Source organism: Pezoporus flaviventris, unplaced genomic scaffold (genome assembly GCF_033815535.1).
Source record: "Pezoporus flaviventris isolate CSIRO_AGI_PZ_B2104156 unplaced genomic scaffold, CSIRO_AGI_Pfla_v1 ptg000006l, whole genome shotgun sequence".
Lineage (NCBI taxonomy): Eukaryota > Metazoa > Chordata > Aves > Psittaciformes > Psittacidae > Pezoporus > Pezoporus flaviventris.
In genome coordinates, this window is record NW_026892554.1 from 16,401,785 (window position 1) to 16,421,781 (window position 19,997).

At 40.0% G+C, this 19,997-nt stretch overlaps 1 protein-coding gene across 3 annotated transcripts in view; it reads right to left on the reverse strand.

Moving 5' to 3' along the window:
- Positions 1–19,997, reverse strand: part of MTMR10 (myotubularin related protein 10) — a 39,564-nt gene continuing 19,567 nt past the window's right edge. For all 3 annotated transcript variants that reach the window (XM_061447132.1, XM_061447130.1, XM_061447131.1), the window contains 13 exons: positions 19,627–19,699; positions 17,614–17,756; positions 10,380–10,470; positions 7,808–7,967; positions 7,297–7,384; positions 7,040–7,128; positions 5,508–5,638; positions 5,313–5,382; positions 5,048–5,118; positions 4,151–4,320; positions 2,783–2,953; positions 1,731–1,913; positions 1–1,195 (listed from right to left, as the gene is read on the reverse strand). In XM_061447132.1, coding sequence (XP_061303116.1) covers positions 599–1,195; positions 1,731–1,913; positions 2,783–2,953; positions 4,151–4,320; positions 5,048–5,118; positions 5,313–5,382; positions 5,508–5,638; positions 7,040–7,128; positions 7,297–7,384; positions 7,808–7,967; positions 10,380–10,470; positions 17,614–17,756; positions 19,627–19,699 — 2,037 coding nt within the window. In that variant the 3' untranslated portion in view covers positions 1–598. The remainder of the gene's footprint in view (positions 1,196–1,730; positions 1,914–2,782; positions 2,954–4,150; positions 4,321–5,047; positions 5,119–5,312; positions 5,383–5,507; positions 5,639–7,039; positions 7,129–7,296; positions 7,385–7,807; positions 7,968–10,379; positions 10,471–17,613; positions 17,757–19,626; positions 19,700–19,997) is intronic.

Genomic DNA, 19,997 nt, shown 5'->3' on the forward strand with positions numbered 1-19,997 from the left:
ATTGTTAATGAATACATTTTGGGGGGAGAAAGAAAAGAGTGCACAATCCCTGGATACACACTGCATCAACACCTATGTAGGGTGACCAAGTCACAGAACATTAGTGGATATGTATGTATGTCCACATGGAAGTGTTCTTCCTGAAGAGGCAGTCTGATAAAAGAGTCTATTCCCAGGTTTCAGCTGTCAGTCTGTGTCCCCTGCACCCCTGCACTGAACTCTCTGACCTGCCGAGCTGTTGACACTACGGTCACATCAGTCACTATCTGAGAAAATAGATCTGTTGAGCAGAACCCTCATGCATGACCATACCAAGCCCTTCAGTTAGCTAATGAAGTGCTCCACCGCTTAGAATGAGGCAAACCACAAAACCACGGAGGAATTCGGGACCAGCAGCCCTAGCAGGTGACAACTACTGAAGATGAATGTGTGCGATCTGAAGCATGACTGCTTTGCTTTTAAATATCTGTGCAAAACTTACGTAATGTTTGTATAGAAAAATTATTACAGCTTTCAATGCCGCATTTAGCAGTGTTAACTTAGAAAAGACAAAGTGATAGGCTCTATTTTCCCTACAACTTTAAACCATCACAACATCTCAGTCTTCGTTTGCAAGCGTCTCAGTGGATAGCCAGATTTTGGCACCACTTAAAAATTTGCTTAAAGGTGTTCCCAGAATGCTCCGTCTGCAGAGGTTCCCTACAGGAGAAAATGGGAATGAGGAGGAGAGAAAGTCTGGGGCCCCAGAGGTGTCATTTAAACCATTTGCTCTGAAGTACATCCTGCTTTGATCCAGTTCCAAGCAGCTGCTGTGCAAAGAGTTGCTTTTGTACTGCCGAAGACTCCGGTTTAACATGTCTACCTCATCTGCCAGCAAAGACACTTTGTGGAAAGCAGTGATGGAACCACCACGATTAATCTGGGCCTCAGGAACCCAGCGGAAGTAGCAGAGTTTCCACAGTTTTATTTGTGTTCCAGAGACATGGGGTAGGATCACACCGTGCAAATCAACAGGCTTTGCAAACCAGTCTCTGAAGTACTGTTCCATACTGCCAGTCGGACTCTCTGTGTGCTGGAGAAAGTCCGGTTTCAGTTTTAGTATCAGAGAGTTTCTTCTTGGAAGGAACTCTTGCTCACTGATGATTCCGTTCTTTAGTGCTGGGGGTACCCCTCGCAATGTGGAGCTGTAGTTTTTCTGCAGAAAATAAACACTGGTAATTCTCCAGGTTTATGGTCTCCAGGACAGCAGATTTCCCTGAGCTGCTAGGATGCGCCATCCAGAGAAATGATGTGACCTTTCCACAGTTCTGAGCCTGAGTCACTACTGCACAGCTCACGGGGCAAGCACTGGGGCCACCAGTGGCCTCTGCATAGAAATACATCTGTTTTCTAGACTTTCTAAAACACTGGATCACTGAATTGATCAGTGTTCACTGAAAAAAACTGACAACCCTGGGGGAAAAAAGTGGCACATCAGCACTTTTCCACAGGTGAAAGAATGCAGATATTGGCAATGAGCTCAGCTGTATCAGAACACGTCCTGGAACACACAGCTCAACAATTTACATCTTTACTTCCGCAGAAAATCATTTCTTTAGGCTGGGAAGCTAAGAGAATTAGTGTTCCTAGTGCTAAACTAAGGGTTTGCAACACCATGGAACTGTAAATGTTAGAGTATTATGGTTAAGCACAGAAACACTCCAGTCAAAGGCAGACATCACTATAGTTACCTTTGAGCGTTTAAAAGTCTTCACGGCTCCATTCTGTACATAGGGCGCACTCTTTCCAATGTACAGAGGGTTGTGGAAGAGCAGGCGATCCCTGTGTGTAAACTGAAGAGACCAGTCCCAAACACAAGGAAATCTGAGGCCTTTCTCATCACCCAGCTGAATATTTTTGCTTATGGCAAACTCCTGCAAGAAGTTAACATTCAGGCATGTTAAAATCAAAGAAAAGAGGCTTATTCACAGATCTTCATTACAAAGCAGGGCATAATTACTGGGCAAAGAAGAGCAGGGATATAATGTAGAGGTGGCTGCTGGAGAAAACGGCTGTACCCTGGGTTTCATTTGAGCAATGCAGAGGCAGGACGAATGCTCGCTGAGCACAATTTACTTTTCAATGATACTTAATTGTTTGTTTACTCTGAACCACACAAACTCTTGTTTTGAGACAAACACTAGCAGCCCCCCCAGTGCTCTATTTCTTTGTAAGGCAGCTACTTAAAACTCTCAAGGGAAAACAGTGAATAAAATAACTAAGTTTTCATTTTATCAACATCAAATGTTTTCTACATGCAGCTCTGATAAACGCCAGTTTTCAAAACAAAGTGTTCAGTTTTCCACACACCTTCAATGTGCATTATTATTTGAGCTTCACACGGTCTTTTTCAACCATTGAAACAATTATGTCAAGAGGTTTCAAAGTCCACCTGAAGCATGAAATGCTATTTATTGCATATTGTTCTACTTCATCAGTCCCAGACACAAATCTGTTTCCTAGGGAAGTACAAATAATGATGTACTACAACCATGCTTTTCCGGTAAAGAGTAAAAAAACTTCTGCAGACTTTCTTCTTCGATAGTTAGTCTATGCATTAGTCTATGCAAAGATCACCTGAAAGTTCACTCTCAGCATATTCACCTGGGGAGCTGAGTATTCTGCCCCGAACAGTCTGACATTTTGGAAAAGGCACAGGAATAGCAGTTAGAGGGGATGTTATTTCCAGAGGGGCATGCTGAAGTCCCCTGGTTCAAAAGGAGGTGCAACGCTTCCTACTCACAGTGCTCTCCTTTACTCGCTGATGAGGGCAGTTGAAGAGGAAAGTGCCAAACAGTGATACACGTGCGCTGTCGTACAGTACAGTCAAGTAAATTTCAGAGAACTCGAAGGCTGCTGGGTATTGTTCTAGCAGCTGCCAAACACAGTCAAGAAACATCAAGAACAAAGGAGACTGGGAAAAGAGAAGAGAGAACTGTTAGATTTGGCTGAAGCTTTTCCCAAGGCACACTGATTTCTCTGCAGTCAGTGCTCCATTAGGGTATTCAGCTATTCCTCTGGTACATTCCTCAACACAGTAAACTAGTTGGAGTCTTGCATTTCTTAGGATTTTATGCACCTGTAATACCCTGTATTTCTGTTTAGCCACTTTCACAAGCAACTGTGTCATCTGGCTCCCTCAGGCTTACCTTCCAACAAGAAGCCTCTAAGAAGCCTGTCAGTTCTTTCCTGGGCTCTCTTCCTGCCCAAGCAGCTGCAAAAATATTTTCTGCCATTTGCTTTAATCCCTCAGTTTCCACATTAGTGCTGTATGGGCCCTCCTTACTCAATGTATATACTTCCTTCTTGTTTGACATGACTGGAGACCTTACGTTTCAACCATGTTAGTTTCTTACTACACTTTGTAACTCTTTCCCCTGTGGCCCATGAATGGCAGAAGCCTAAGCTACCATTTACATAACGCTTTAGAAATATTCTCCTCTTCCCCATTTCACTCTCCTGTATATCCTTTCCTAGGGTCAAAACACCTGCTTCCTCGTTATCCTCCCCCCCTTGGTATTTCAGTTTCTTCATCCCTTCATTTGTTTTCTCTGCTTAGTGCTGTGTCCTCAGTCTCTCTGTTGGCTCCACTCTGCGGATACCGCTTATCATTTTTTCCCTCGGGCACTGTCCCTGAAGAGGGCTGCTGACCTGGGCTCCTCTAGTCTTCCAATTACAATTACAAGCTTCTCCTTTGCAATGAAGAGGCCAAATACGATTAGCTGGAAATACTGAAAATCAAGCATGATGCTACCCTCTTTTCCTCTGCTTGGTAAAACAAAGCAAACCACCACCTCCAACCCCACTCCTTACCCCCTTCTATTTCAATTTGAAACGCTGTGCTAGCATTTGTAACAGTGGGACCTCTTCACAAGTAACACCGAAAACATAAAAACCCAGCAACACTGGATGCTGTGTTGGTTCTCACTTGGCTACAGAGGATAAAGAAAATAGATCTCTATCCTGAACAAAGACTCATTTTCTCTGACATCAGTTTCATGAGATCTGAAATAATTAAAAAATACTTTTACTTTAGCTTTTTGCATGAATAAACGTTCAAGCCAGTATTAACCAGGTACTGTTATCACATACAAACACAATTCCTTTTTACCTCTTTGTCAGATCTCTTTAAGTGGTTACACCTGTCCAAAAACTGATACCCTGCCATGACCCATTCCTTCTGGATTAGGCTTTGAAATCCAACAATTGTTCGAAAATAGGGATCCAGCATGACTTGAATGAGTGAAGCAGCAAGACAGCTCAGGTCCCGGCCCTCTTCCTCTGTGAATAACGTACACAGTGCATGAAATACATAAGGTATAGATACATGTACACACGATTAGATCTCAAACAGCAAAAAGTGGCAACTAGTTCCAGCGTTTTTCTTTGAATTTCTTTCAAAACATGCTTTGTGCTGCTGTAATTGGATCCTGCAGCATCCAGCACAGCAGGGATTTCATCAGGAACAAAAAACCCACCAAATGCCTAGTACTTAAACCAAGATGCGCTGACAAGGAGGGTGCTCATGTTGCCGGAAACTGTCAACAGATTTTCCCCCCTGAAGCAGGTTTTGGAAGGCCGTTCTGTGGGCAGAGTGAGCGACACCAGCTGAGCGGCTCTTGTGAAAATGACAGGAATCAGAGTTTTCTGATCACCGCAGGAGGAAGCCTCTTCTGGAACATGTTCATACTTACCCAACAGCAGCCACTCTCAGAGAAATACTCCTGTATATAGGTCCTCTGAGTGAAACTGATACTGCTTATGCAGGGAGCATGAGCCCAATTAACAGAGAACAAAAGTTCATCCTAAAGTTTTGATATCAGACTAAAAAAATACGAAATGACACATTCCTTCGATGCTATGGACTATACTATAGTTCAGATGCACAACAAAACTCTTTTCCTTTCTAGTTTCTCAAATGCCTAAACCACTTAGAAGTGATGCTTAGCACGTTTATCTACATTATTGTACTAATGCAAACAATTACAGCATGCCATGGTTGTGTTACCTTGTAGAACTACAGAAACATGCTTGCACTCCATCATATATACAAGCTCAGCAGAATGTTTCAGAAAGGATCTAGACAGAAAAAGAAAGTGATACAACAGTTAACACAACGAGTCACACTCTAAAGGAAAAAAAATCTGGGATATCCAGATCTACCACACTCATATGTTAACTCAGAGAATCCTTCAACTGATTCACTACTTATTTACACTGGTGAAAGTTTTTCACATCTTGTTAACCATCATCAATCTATTAATGGTACATACCTAATATACTCTAACCAGCGAGTATTTTCCAGTGAGGACAGCCACTTCTCTTCAGTTTCTTCAAAGGGCTCTGCAACAAGGAAAATAATTACACTGCAGAATAACTTCAAACATCCATTCCTGTGAGCCAGACCTATTAGAATTTGTTGTATTTCAGGAAAAGAACCATCATGAAAGGAGGACAGTCCTGCATACCATTAACACACAGCTGTTTGAGTTTGACATGTGCAGCCTGGATCTCCTGGATGTTGGGGAGACTCTTGTCCAGATCAGATTTATAAACGTCACTTCTAAGGGGATGGCTTCGAGTTATCGCATTACAAATCCTAAGTAAGAAAAAAGAATCAGGCATTTTGTATTGGAGAGGAAATAAACCATCTTTCAAGAAACATGCCACAGCCTCTAGCTGCAAACAACTGAAACCACATAAAACATGCACCTGATTTATCCTCTCGTTTATATTCAGGAGGTACATTGCTCCTGCCACAAAGCTTTTGACTCACATATTTTTGGTATCTGCTAGTTATAGAACAAAAAAATAGAAATGCTGGGTCATTAAAACAACATGTTTGGGAAATGAAAATCTGATGCTGACTCACAGTTAAATAGCTCTATTTAAGTTTTAATTTTCCACAATTTTTAGTAAGACTTAGGTATGCTATAGAAACAGAACAGTATAAAGTTTATAAAGCCATGAAATCTGACAGGGCTTCAAATAAACTCATTGCTCCAGCCTAACACACACAATGCAAGCATTTGTCTACTACAAAAAGTCATCTTACAAATTAAACTAAAGGACAAAGAATACCCAGTTAGTACACTACTTATGAAAGGTTCTAGATGCATTCACCTTTCATCAAGGACAGTGTATGACAAATATGTCCCAGAAATACTCTGTGCTTTGTGGCACTAAATCTATTAAATCGTATTTCCCAATGCCAAAAATGAACTGAATAGTTTCTACTGTATCTTAGAATCACAGAATGGTTTGGGTTGGAAAGGACCTTAACATCATCCAGTTCCAACCCCCTGCCATAGGCAGGGACACCTCACACTAAACCATGTCACTCAAGGCTCTGTCCAGCTTGACCTTGAATACTGCCAGGGATGAAGCGTGTACCACTTTTTTTGGCAACCTGTTCCAGTGCCTCACCACCCTCACAGTAAAGAACTTCTACCTTATATCCAACCTGAACTTCCCCTGTTTTAGTTTTAACCCATTCCTCCTTGTGCTATCTCTACAGCCCCTGATGAAGAGTCCTCTCCAGCATTTCTGTAGGCCCCTTCAGATACTGGAAGGCTGCTCTGAGGTCTCCACACAGCTCCTATTCTCCAGGCTGAACAGCTCTAAATTTCTCAGCCTACGTTTATATGAGAGGTGCTCCAGCCCCTTATCATCAGAAGGTCTGCACCAACCTAAGTCGTATTACAGTAACATCAACAGAAAAGACTGTCTGACCCTTTTATCAGTAAATTTTGTCACTTAAATGACCAGCTGCCTAAAAACTAAACATCCCTTACAATTTCAAAAATTACACAGGATTTGACACTGAAGTGGCAGGACTTAAACAGGAATTGTGCCAGAACTATATTCAGAGAAATTTCTCAAAAGCTAATGCACTACAACATTATGAAGCAAGTATCCCCTCAATTGCTAATTGCTGTTGTGTGTTAGAGTGACCACTTGTGTTGTTACACATCTGATTAAAGAATAACATAACTATTACCTTTGATCAATTCTTCTTTGTTGTAAGACATCTTTAATGTTGGCCATCCTAACGAGGGCACTCCCATTAGGGTGATTCCAGGACCACAACTAATATGGGGAAAAAAACAGAAAAGAAATAACAAAACAATGCAGGTTAGTGTTATTCCATAGACATTGTTTTCTTAACACTAAACATAAAGCTATGTTAACTGGCAGACATGTAAGATAATATTGTACATCAACCAAGGACAGTAACAGAATAAAGACTATACTTACTGGCATTCGTCTCCCAATAAAAGAGTAGGAGTATAGCTTAAGGTCTTGATCTGCTAAGGAAGATGGAACCACAAAATATTCTGGAAGGCTTGAGGGAAAAACAGGATACAAAAGGTTACTTTTCCCTGTGCATTTTATCAGTTTTTCTCTTGTGGCAATGCTGTCTTACCAACTCTGGTAAACTGTAACATACCAGCCCCTAACGCCACAGTGCTAACTGGCTGTCCCACGTGTCTGCATGATCCTACAGCTCAGATCTACCTGTTCAGAAATGTACATGCTTCAGAGGGAAGTACAAAAGCATGAAAGCAACAGATACCAAAATAGGCCATTTCCTTCAGTGACAGCACTGCAAGTAAGAAGGATCTTCCAACTAAGGGCCTCTCCAGAGAATGGCACATTCAAGGAGTGAAGTGCACAGTTAGGTAGAATGGAAAGTTTGGTAGAGGAGACAGGAAAAGACAGTGTAATTGCCTTCTTTTCTTCTACTTGTGTTATAAAAGAAACTTACCAAGTAGATATCATATAACCTTCATTGACTGAACAAACTCTCCACTCTGATGCACCTGTCCTTTTGATTTCTCTATCCCAGTCAGAGTAAGTTTCAAACAAAGGTGTCTGCTGACCACTGGCACCACCACCTCCTGGATCTATTCCATTCACCTTCTTGGCTAGGAAAAGAAAATTCATCAATGCGCATTTAAAAAAAAGAGAAGAAGAAATTATCAAACTCTTCACCTTCCTACTGACAAGAACGAGGCACCAGCATCAGAACTACTGTTACCTACTTGTGTGCAACAGATCAGTGACTGAATGACACTTGGTGATCCACGAAGACATAAGGCTTTTGCCTGCACTTTCAACAGAGAAGCAACATAAAACTGGTATGCTGTGCTGCTTGATAGAGGGCAAGACATACACTCGGGAACAACTGGTATCTTCAGTCACAGGATTTCTCTCTTCAATATGCCAAAATTAGCAAGGTTTTAAAAACATGAACCCTTTATAGGCTAACCTGTAATGAGGGACCTTGTGAGGAAAGCAAAATAAAAACTGTACCATTTCAACAGCTTTAAAGGAATGCTGTATTAACATCAAGTAAAATCATTGGAAGGCCAGGTTAAAATATATATGTGGGTTTAGAAACATACATACATACATATATATGTATTTATCCACACGGAAAGATGGCTTACCATGTTGTGGCTAAGGCCCAAGAAAATTCTATAGACTGTTGCTAATACTGAAGGGTCTCCTTTGCTGGTCATTCTTTATGTGCCAAGGAGGCAGCCTGTAACTTGACACTTGGAAGTAAGTTTTAGATAAAAGTGAAATAAACTGAGACTCAACCGTACTACCTCCCATGAAAGCTCCAAGCTTCAGCAAGAGCCTGTACAGATGTAAGTGCCTGACCAAACAAAGCAGAATATGGCTTTATGGCTTTACTGTCACCTCAATGATGGTGTGGTTTCTACTTTCTTTATCTATCAACCTAATCCTTGCACCAGTACTCAGACTATTGTGTTTTTCAGAAGAAAACTGAAGTCAAACTGAAGTAGTTGTTCAAAGACAGCATACAGAGAAATTTGACAATTGCCCCAAAATGTTGTAATTTCATTGCTCAGTGGCAGGGTATACAATTATAAAATATAGCCTGGAAAAAAAATTATGTACATACACACCAGAGCAATACAGGCTCTTCCTGCTCTTCGAGAAGCACAAAGACAGTATTTCAACTTTTACTGTACTGGGACTAGCAGGGATAGAGTCAAAAAAGCAGTGCTGGAATTGTGAGAGTAGAGCCAGAGGTCTATGCTACAAACACCAGGGTTAACAACAACAAAAAAAAAACAAGCCAAACCAAAAGTATTTCAAACTCTTTTCTCCAGCAACCACAGCACAGCAGAACAACTATCTTTTGCCATTCCAGTCTGCTGCTCCAGAGGAACAGTGTTTTTTACCCACCTTATGTCATTCTTCCACTAGGTATTTTTCCATACAGCAAATGGTGTTTTAAGGACGGGGCAAAGGCAGCTTCGTGACAGGCTAACGTTTTGTTCACACTCCACTTTCACATTTTATTATAATTTCATCTGCAGATGGGCTTCCTCCCTAGTACCTTGTAACGCTAAAGTATATGGACCTTGATAACCGCCCAAGTTCTATCAGGTAAGAAATAGTGTAAGTAATTATGTGTGCAACATAGCCACATGCACACTTAGTCTTGTGCATGCACAGGGCAGTCATCTAGGCACCTGCATGAAAAACATGCATTTCTGTGCAAATTTGAAGGCCTGAGCTCATAATTCCACAACACTCAAATTTTGTAACAGGCAGATGAGCTATTTCTAATGCCAGCGCTGAGGAAGTATTTCAGCACCACAGAACTCCATCAATGGCACTTACACTATTTGGAGGCTTGTTACACTAGAATTGATGGTTTTCAGCTGTGTATTGGCTGGGGAACACTAAGCAGTGACCGCACAGCATTACACTAGAAATCAAGTTCCAAAGGCATCTTTTTCACGCTTACCTAACTGACAAGGTTCAGTTGGAGATTGGCCTTGAGCAGAGAGGGTGTGCTCCAACTCAGCAGGGGTGGTGGAGGTTTTGAGTGGTAAGAACTGCCTAGTAAGCCTCTAGGAAAGAAGGTATGGAGTCCCAAGTTGCACAAATCCTCCTGCAATACCACCAGAAGAGAAACTTATTCCCAAAAGAAGGGCAGGTGAACAAGCCTGCCTGATGGGAGATTAACTAGGTACCTAGAGTACCAATATAGACATACAATAGGAGGATCGAAGTGTGAATTGAGAAATATGAGTATTCATGCTGATATAAGTGCTGACATAGGGAGTTTGGTTTTGTTTCAGGCAGGAAAGACATTTCTTTTGAATTTGGTCATTAATGTCTATCGCAGTGAGTGACTTATAACCAGAAGTAAGAGTTTGGGTGCAGGACAAGCCAATTCTATTACCCCTGGAGAAAGCCTCATATGCTTTTTGCCACTGCTTCTAGATGAAAGTCTGACTTAAGTTCTATATCATGATATAGGAAAAATATTATCAAAATATTTTCATACTTACCTGGATTGTGATATATTTCTCCAACATACTCAAATGCAAAGAGAAGCTGAAGATCTGTTGGCTGAGAATAATGGGCTATTGCAAGGCACACCTAGGACAGAAGTATTTATTACTGTTATTTACAGACATAAAATTCACTGTCCTTAATTGTGACAGCATGAAATATGCAAAATAAATGTTAAAAATCAGTCTTTTGATGCTTTATTTCTGTATTTTATTTGAGGAGTGAATTCTATAGTTAAGCATACTCATATTTGTCAAGAGACCATTACTGTAGTCATAGTAGGCAAGCTCATGACCATCTATCAAGAGTGATTAACTGATGAGGGTGGACTAAGTTTTTGCAAGAAAGGTCAGACTGTTAACAGGCATCCCTAAACATGATTCTGTATCAGCTGAGACAAGCAAGGACTTGGAGCTACTGTGCTGTGCCTGCCCACCTGCACAGAGAAATAAGGAGGAGAACAGAAAAAAGAAAGGAGCACAACACAGAGGAGGTAAGCACAGTGCTGCAAAACCTCATTTGTAGTTTATCCTTTGATATTTTTTCTTTATTTTTAATTAAAAGTACTTAAGAATGGCCATACTGAATCAGTTCAGGAGGCCCAACTTAGCACTCTTCCTGACAGCAGCCAGCAATTGATGCTTAGTCCCTGAGCAATTTCTTACCCTCAGAGGGAAAAAACAGAGAAAGCATATAATGGCATTTTACCAGAATGTTTTTCAATGGTCCATCAGAGTTCAAGCACCTCCTGAACTAACATCTGGTATCAGTATTCAACAGTATTAGACAGATAGGTCTTCTACAAAGCTGTCAGCTGAACCAAGAGGTTTTTGAAGTGCAACTTCCCTTTACAAAAGCCCTGCTGGTTCTTCCCTAAAGTATCATATTTAACCAAAATTTGTATCTAATTATTGGTTTTGAATCTTTTGCACCCATTGCTCCACATAGGCATCAGGGTTACCAGTCTGTGCTACCAAAACTCAACCTTCAAAACCTCCTGTCCTGGGAAGGGACAAGAGGTTGGTTGTTCTCAGGAAGATTTCTAGAACCTATGTCAATCCTGCATCTCATAAAGTTCTATTCCAAAATTATGATGGGCATTGATGAATATAAATGAAAAGAAACTTGTCTGGTAATAACAAACAGCATTTCCCCAAAGTCACTTGGAAATGAGTTATTCACAGTGGGAAATGTTTTCTTGATATACAGTTGTAGTCCGTTTGTCAGCTGAATGACAAGCTAAAGATTCTCCGTCAAAGTTCAACTTCAATAGAAGGCAAGTTTCAGGGTTCCTTTTGTCAAGTGTGGAGGATCTACGGTTAATTAAACATGCCAGTAATCACCCCCTTCCAAGCCCCCAGCTGATCTTGAGAACTGAAACATCTGCTAAACTTTCCGAGGGTAGGTAGACGTCAGCTTGGTCACATTTTGGCCTAGCCCTTGCAGGTTCTGTCCCAGATGACTGGATTTCATCCACAAAAGAAACCCATCCCTAACTTCTAGATGCCTACAGGCTTACAGCAAGCTCCAACACTGTCTCTGGCAATCTGACACATTAATCAGGTTTAACCAGGCTGAGTCACAAGCCCTGCCCTGGGAAGAGAAATTCAGCAGAGAGGTAAAATGAGAGAGAGATGCAGCCTCAGAACAGCAGAGATTAACTTGGGACACAAGGAAGAGTCTTGCCTAAGTCTTTGTATTCTTTGCAGTGGTCTCAGGACCAGCACCACACAAGCATCTGGCTTTCTACCCATATAAATTGCTCATTTTGGTAAGAATCCTAAGATTATTAAGAGTGCAGCACATGGTTTAGGATTAGATACTATACTTCAGACACAGTCAAATTTGCTAACCTTTGTCTCTTTAATTGTGGATATTGACTAACAAATACAAAAGATCTGACAAAAAAACCCAACTACAGTATCTAAATGACTCAAATTCTGGGAGAAAAAAAATCCCTAACTTTCAAGTAGAGATTGGCACTTAAACTGTCAGGACTTTCCATTCTTACTACAATACACCTGCCCTATCTCGAAAAGAAGTATTTAATAAAAAGGAGGTTACAAAATGTAAAATTCTATTCTACTTGTTCAGATGCAGAAATTCCATGAGACAAAGTTTTTAATTAGGGACAAAGCCACAGCACAAGTTCACATTAGCACCTCCTACATTTTTCCATTTTTTTCATTCCCTTCAACTCTCTGACTTTTTATACTTGGCAACATGCTGACACCATTTATTCACTGCTGAGCAGTTTGGGGTATTTATTTTTTTTAGACAAAATTGTTGTCTGTCAGTGAAGGAAAGTTTTCTTGTTGCCATGGACATAAAAGGAAGACTTGCATGACACACAGCTGAAGGAACACTACCACTGGCAGCACTGTGCCACAGCGAAGAAAGTTGAGAGCTCATTTAGGCCAAGTTCCGCATGGATAAAGTTATTGCACTTTTGCTAGCTTGTATACAACATATATGGCATTATGGAACTTTTGCCATATTTTTATTTACTTTGGCTTTTGATGTGGACATTCCTCACTATTTATAAGCCCAGTGATGACTGTGGACTCATTTGAGTTGAAAGGGTTTTTTCACAAGCACTCCCCAACAAAAAAAAAATCCTACCGAGTCTTAGAAGAACAGTTGCTTTAACTTTTCTCCCACTTTCAGTTCTACAATGAAAGTACAAAGGAAAAGAGAGGACAGGACATTTCCAGGGGTGGGACAACACCCCCCAGACAACTCAAACAGTAAACCTGTCACTGGGAAACAGTCTAGAATGGCTTCTCAAATGAACAGTTATAAGCTCAGTTCTAAGATCTGGTAAAACTTTTCATAAGTACCATGGAGTAATTGGAAGCTATGCACATTTTACTACATCTTGTGATTTCAGTGCACTGTGCACCAAAAGCCAGCTATTCCAAAATACTCACTGCTTCTAACAGACTACTTTTGCCTATCGTTCACAAGGAAACAAAATGGAAATCTGTGTACATACACATTTTGACTTCAATGTTTCTACATAACTTTTCACTAGAGTAACAGAGTTACTCCTCACCTTCATCTGTGGGAGTGAAGGATGAGAGCCTTTTACTAATCTACTCTCAAGGCTTGAAGATGAACCACAAGATGTTAAAAAATTCTGTTGTGCTGCCAAGTAGCACAACAGAAATATAGTATAACCTATTTCTAAAAGCACCAGCTGAAATCTATTTCATTTGCTTGCCACATTTGACAGAGAGTATGTGTGTGCTGTGTTGAGAGTAAAATTGGGTTGAAAATGGTAAGCAGTCAGTTCCCAAAAGGCATGAGACCAGGGCTGTGCTTTTGAGCCCAGCAGCTGAAAAACGCTCCTAGGTGTTCCACAGCGCAGACATTTACCCAACACCAGGTATTGCATGGCTGGAACAATCCACCTGTAGATTACAGTACAGACACAGCACCTCTATTTCTGTTACTAAAAAAAAAATAAAATTACATAGTTACCCTGCTACTGTCCTCATTTCTCCCTTTTAGACAAATTCCACTCATATATACACTACACAAGTATTAAAGACATACTGATTTTCAGTTTATTACTCACTAAATCCGTAGTTTTATTGACTGAAACTTTCAAAAGACAAGTACACATTCCACAGATCGCAGCAGATTATCACCGTAAGTAGAAAGCTCTTAAACTGGAAGACAAACACGTTTTACAGGAAATGTTCTCATATCAAACTGAAAAATGTTTGGTATTCTTGCCAATTTGCAATTGTGTAAAGCTGAAGATATTTAGGCTCAGTCAAATAACAAGAGAATAGGCTGCTTGTTGGAAAGTTCATTTATTAGAAGCAGAAAACACAATGGCTGTAATTATTTCATAGTACAAAGGCCATTTTCCTGTGTCAGTGTCCCCTGTTCAACCCCAGTCTGAGAAAAATAAATTGTACTTTCAGGGCAAGCCCTCCTCTTCTCCAATAGGAATTTTCACATAGGCCAAGAGCTTCAAAATATTGCTAATGCCCTTGGAAAAGAGTTCTGAACAGTCATATTTAAGATGCGCTAAGTTAGCACAGCCCTGCACTTCACCTCCTTCCCTAAGCCAGGCTACCTGGCCTATGAACTCACTGGAAGAAGACCATTTTCCACTTCCTCCCACACCCATCTGGCTTTCCTTCCTTTGGAGACTCTATAGCTTTATTTCAGAGACAAAACAGAATTAAACTGCTAAGTAGTGATGAGAGCAATTTTCCATTCCCTCTGCTATTCCTTAACTCTTGCCTCCCAAATATCCATTAATAAAAACAAGGAAAAAAATGATTGACTGATTAACTTTGAGACATTATTTTATCAGCATGTATTGGCTGCAACTAATGTCGAAGGTATTTCTTCCAACAGAACTGATTTTTAAGCCTCTCCATAATAGTTTACCTCAAAACAAACTAATTCACCCCAAATATCAATGTGTTCTTCCAATTTGTTTCTGCTTAAAGATAGTGAAAAACACCTGTGAAAGTTCTACCAATATCACCCATGCATCATGCCTGTATGTCATCACATCAGGCTGTCCACATCCAAAGCCTGACTGCTCTCAAACCTGGATCCTTCTTTTTGTACCCACTACCAAAAAGAGACTCAGAACACTCTCTGTTCTGGTAAGAAAGCTTAATTAATAAGGGCTTATTCCCCCTTATGACCTCTTAAGCAAATACAGACACCTCCTTAGGAACAAGTTATGTTTTCTCTGCCAACACAATTTATGTAACTGCTGCTGAGTATTTCCATTACATTCAAGGAACTCTAAATAAAACAAAAAACTGTATAAAGTTAGCATTTGTCAAAACTATTCCATACATTTTAAAACTCATTTTAAAATAGTAATTAAAGTGTACAGTTTTTATTTCTTTAATCTTTGCTCGAAATAGAACATTTGCTAGCAACTGGCAACAAGTCAGAGACATTTATATACCCGTAGTTTGAAGTGTCTATTTTAGTAGGTAGCTATTTCATTTTGACCTATCAGTGCTACATTCACAGGATGATACTCCTCTGCATTACTAGGACATTTAATTAGAAATCTCCCTGCTCCAATGGGTATAGCTGCGTGTGTTTATGTGAAGTTAAAGGAAGCCATTTATGATTTATAAAGAACTAAAATGCAGGTCTCTTGCATTACAGAACAGACTGTAGTGCTCTCTGTAACGTCACCTTCCCTTCTGCTTACTGTAAAAACAACAAGTGAAAAAACTACAATATACTCTTGGTCAGGACACTATGCTAGCACACTCAGCCAAGAGAAGAGCAGGGATTCCCTCCCATCAGAACTCAGGAGGCCTGACCACCTTCCTTTGGTTTTAGACATCAGGACAGCCTCGCTAATATGTACTGAAGGGCAGAAACTGAAACTAGATAAAATCTTTCAAGAGTGTGGTGCTGGCATTCCATTTAAATGCCAGAAAGAACAAATTAAATCCAGTCAATATACTGTGTAAGACCATTCTAGTTGTGTTCACCAGCATCAGAAAATAATTTAAGCATAATCCAGACAGATAAAACCTGATCTAAGGACCTCATGGTGTTAGACACTCATACTTTAGCGCTAGCAGAACAATGTTATTTTGGAAACATCAGGTTAACGTAACATTATTTCCCTTCAGTACAAGTGTGCTCTGTGATACACTCCCACAAAGCTGCAGTAACCTACTTGACACATCGAAACTGCAACAGCAGCCACACAGCTGACAGGATAATTTGTACAAGGGTTTTTTTTTGTACAAGGGTTTTTTTTTCCACTCCTTTGGTGAGTGCATTCTGCTATGCGATAACAGCAACTCTTGGTCACCACAAGCACTATCTTTATAACCAGACAGATTCAGATCCTCTGGATCTCTAGATCTAGCCATTCTTCCTTTCAAAAGAAATCACGTTTGACCATGTAATTATAAATGCATGAAGCAAGCACCTTCAGAAAAAGGTTTCACTTTTTGCTCTTGCCTAAGTAAATGCAGCACAAAGTGTTAATGAGATGCTGAGTTTATGCTTTCCTCCTCCAGGCTAATCACTCTTCTTAGCTGTGACAGCCAATTAGAAACAGTTGCTATAAAGATATTGCAGTAGACAGGCTGCTCCAGGGAGATTTCAGAGGAGCTGTGAAAGGGGAACTGACTGCTGAAAGATTGCCAAAAGTGAAAGGTTATAAACAGTAAAGGCAGCAGGCAGGAGGGAACCTAGAAAAGCAGCAAGGAAAAAACAGTCTGCTTTATTACCTGGCTTCAGCCCATGGACCTCTACCAGAGGGTAAAAGGTGAAGTAGTGATGAACTGCTTCAGTTATAGTTACTCAGATGATAACTGCAAACAGATTTATGTCTGGGCAGATGGTTCTTAGAACTTACAGAGTTAAGCTCAAACTTTATCCTACTGAGAAGGGGAATTCTTAAGCTCTGTAAGCAGACTGGGTCATTCCTTACAAAATGACTGCTGTGCTGTGCCTGGCCCTCTCCTGGTGCCATGGGGATCAGAGGAGCTGTTACTCAAATAACCAACAGCACTGACCCAGAACAACCAGGAACCTGGTGAGCTAATGTTATACAGACTAACCATCTCCAGTTAGCACAAACTTACCTAGATCTTACCAGGTTAAATAATACTGTACAATTTTATTGAGATTTACAATAGCAAGTGTTAGAACTGGGGAAGGAATGACATTTCTAGGAATGTACAGACAGAAGTAATTCCACTTGTCCAGAGGTCTGTAAGTCTTTTCTGAGAAAGAGCACATAGTTTTATGCAGATTAAACAAACTGGTCATTGGAGAGCTTCTGGAGAACTTGCCTTGTGAAGTAAAAAAGGGCATATATAAGATAGTACACTTCACCTGTGGGTACATTAAGCTTACGACTTTCAGAAAAATGTATAATGCTTCAAACATTTTCCATAAACATGTACCCATCTGTTGCACAACTGCAATGTAGTCTTTAAAAAGATTTGTTTCAGAAATTATTAGTTTTTAAAAGCATAACAGATACTACAAGAAATGTTTATCTTACATGCACAGAAACCGTTAACACATCACACTACACTTTATACCTAATTGTTTTGACTCAAGATCTAGATATTCTCCTAGCAGAATGTGATTAATTTGCAATTCTTCCCTCCTACTTCTCTATCAAAACATAAACCAAAATGTTATTAGCACAGCTGTTGCCTTTAGTCATTGCATGTGGCAAGATTTCATAAGAAGACACAATACCTTTTTTGCGCTTTCAGGACCTGCTTCATCAAAACGAAATCTGACAATTCGGAAGTCTTTGCAATAAATTATTAATTCAGTTGGATTAAATTTAAGTTTCTGGTTGGGACCAAGGACCTTCTGCTTCCTCTTGGTGTCATTCACTGCAAAGAAAAGACAAAGTTATTGGGTTGTGTTTTGTAAGCATACAACACAAGACTGGCTCAAAAAGATACAATAATGCTGTTACCAGCAGTTTTTCATTTAATAGTATATTTATATTAAGGTAGAAAAAATCTATAGATCCTCCTGTTGATCAACCTCCTTTCAAACAAGTGGCTGAATTACTGTTTCCTGTATGCCCAGATTACTTCTGTCTTTCAACAACTTCACAAACAGGGAATATGCAGTATTTCCAAGAGCTCTCAGCCAGTTAACTGGGTATGCTGCAGTGCCCTTCTGATGCACAGTAATTGACACATACGCGGATTTTTTTGTTTTACTTGCATGTATAAATGGAGTTACAACTGCGATTAACTCCCTATTTCTTACACAAAACTCAAGAATGTAAGTATAGCAAATTGCCAGCTGGTCTAGACCTGCATAGACAGCCTGTGTCTCTTGGCCTCTGTATCTCCTTTCCAAACAGAGAAAGTTAAGTTAGAAAATGTAAGCATCACAGAAGCCACACAGATTTTATATGTGGTAACTCAAAGAACTGGGGCACATAGCCCTATTTGAGTGACTAACATAGCTGCCTGGTTGCAGGTATCTTGGGTTAAACTGAACTACTTCCACTGAACTCAAGACAAGCGTTTTAGGTCACCTCCAAGAATTCACCTTCAATATAACAGCCACTGAGCAGCCTCTTCTCCAGTGTGGGTAAAAACCTCTCCTTAATTCCTGTTAGTAAAAGCTTATGCTCCACTAAATTTAGAGTAAACCTGCATAACAGAGGAACAAAGAATAATCTCAAGTGTGTGGCAGGAAACACTGCACTCTCCCTGGAAAAGCTAAATAGAAAGGGTTCCTAGAGAACTTCCACCATTCTTCTATGAAACTGCAGGTTTCTCATGCTATTTGAGAGTTTGTAGATTACTCTTTCGTGCATGTTTTCCCAATCTGGCAGCCCTTGAGTTTCAAAGTAAAAGCTGTCTGTAGTCCTTTCCCATTTAGGAACAACACATATCATGTGAGAGAGGACATAATTAATATCTCTTCATTTAGAAAAAGGCGTTTCTTCAGAATGTGCTTCCTCAGATACACATGAATCTTTTCCTAGTGATTAAAACCAGCTACCAGGGTGGGAACAGATTACTGGATAACTTTGGCCACTGAAAATTTATCAGTAAAGGATTAAATTATCTAGTCAGAAAACCAAATAGTTAACAGCCCATGCCATAATCAAGACTTGAAAAATTATCAGTTACATGAAACTCTTCAATTACGATATTAACATATTCTTTCTAACAAACAGGTGAGCCTAAAGTATCCACCAAAAACTGGTTCTTCAAAATAAGTATTTTATAAGTTATTTCTTCAGATTAAGAGGTCTACTGTGATTTGCAGATCTGTATTATTTTTGAGGACCACTAGCTACTAGCTTGCTAAGAACTAGGCAAGATTAAAAACTCAAGCACTTATGTTGCCAGATATTCCAGCTATGTGTGAATTGTGTAAGTGATGTGCTTCTTGCAATCTAGTGTACTTAAGTCAGATTCTTGAATATTAAAAAGTTGCTAACAAAATTTTGTACAGCTATAACAAGTGCCTACACTACAACACTTGTTAACTCAGTACTGTAGTTAAATTTAAAACCAATATAAAAACCCAAATAAATGTCTCCTGCACGGCACCTCAAGTTTTATTCATCTAAGGCTTCTATCCTAATTTTGGATAAACCAAATTCTTCAAATCAGGGAAAATTAATGACATAAAGCCTTAAGCATCAACAATTCTGCACAACCTAACAAGCAGTTAACAGCTTTGAACTAAGTTTGGAGCCTGCATTATACTTAATTATTTTTGACATACCTGTGACAATCTGCTCGATGCATGTTAGTGGGACATCATGTTCACCAAGGAGGAGGTTTTTATAATGGAATTTCTGAAATATATGAACTCAGAGCTATTAATTGCAGTTCTTCAGTTGACAACCAGATATACAGCACAACTTTGAATAAATTATGATAAAAATCAGGCATGCCTAGACTTTACTGACATGTACCACCCTTGCCCATTTGCAGGCAGTTACAGGTTGTGTAAACAGCATTCTTGTGCTGGTGAATTGCACACCAAACTGGTCAGGAACCCCAATGGGATATGCAAAATAACCCCACGACCTGCACTGAACTGAGGCTAGCAAAGCCTCAAAAATTGCTGGTAGAAATTCAATACAAACTGAA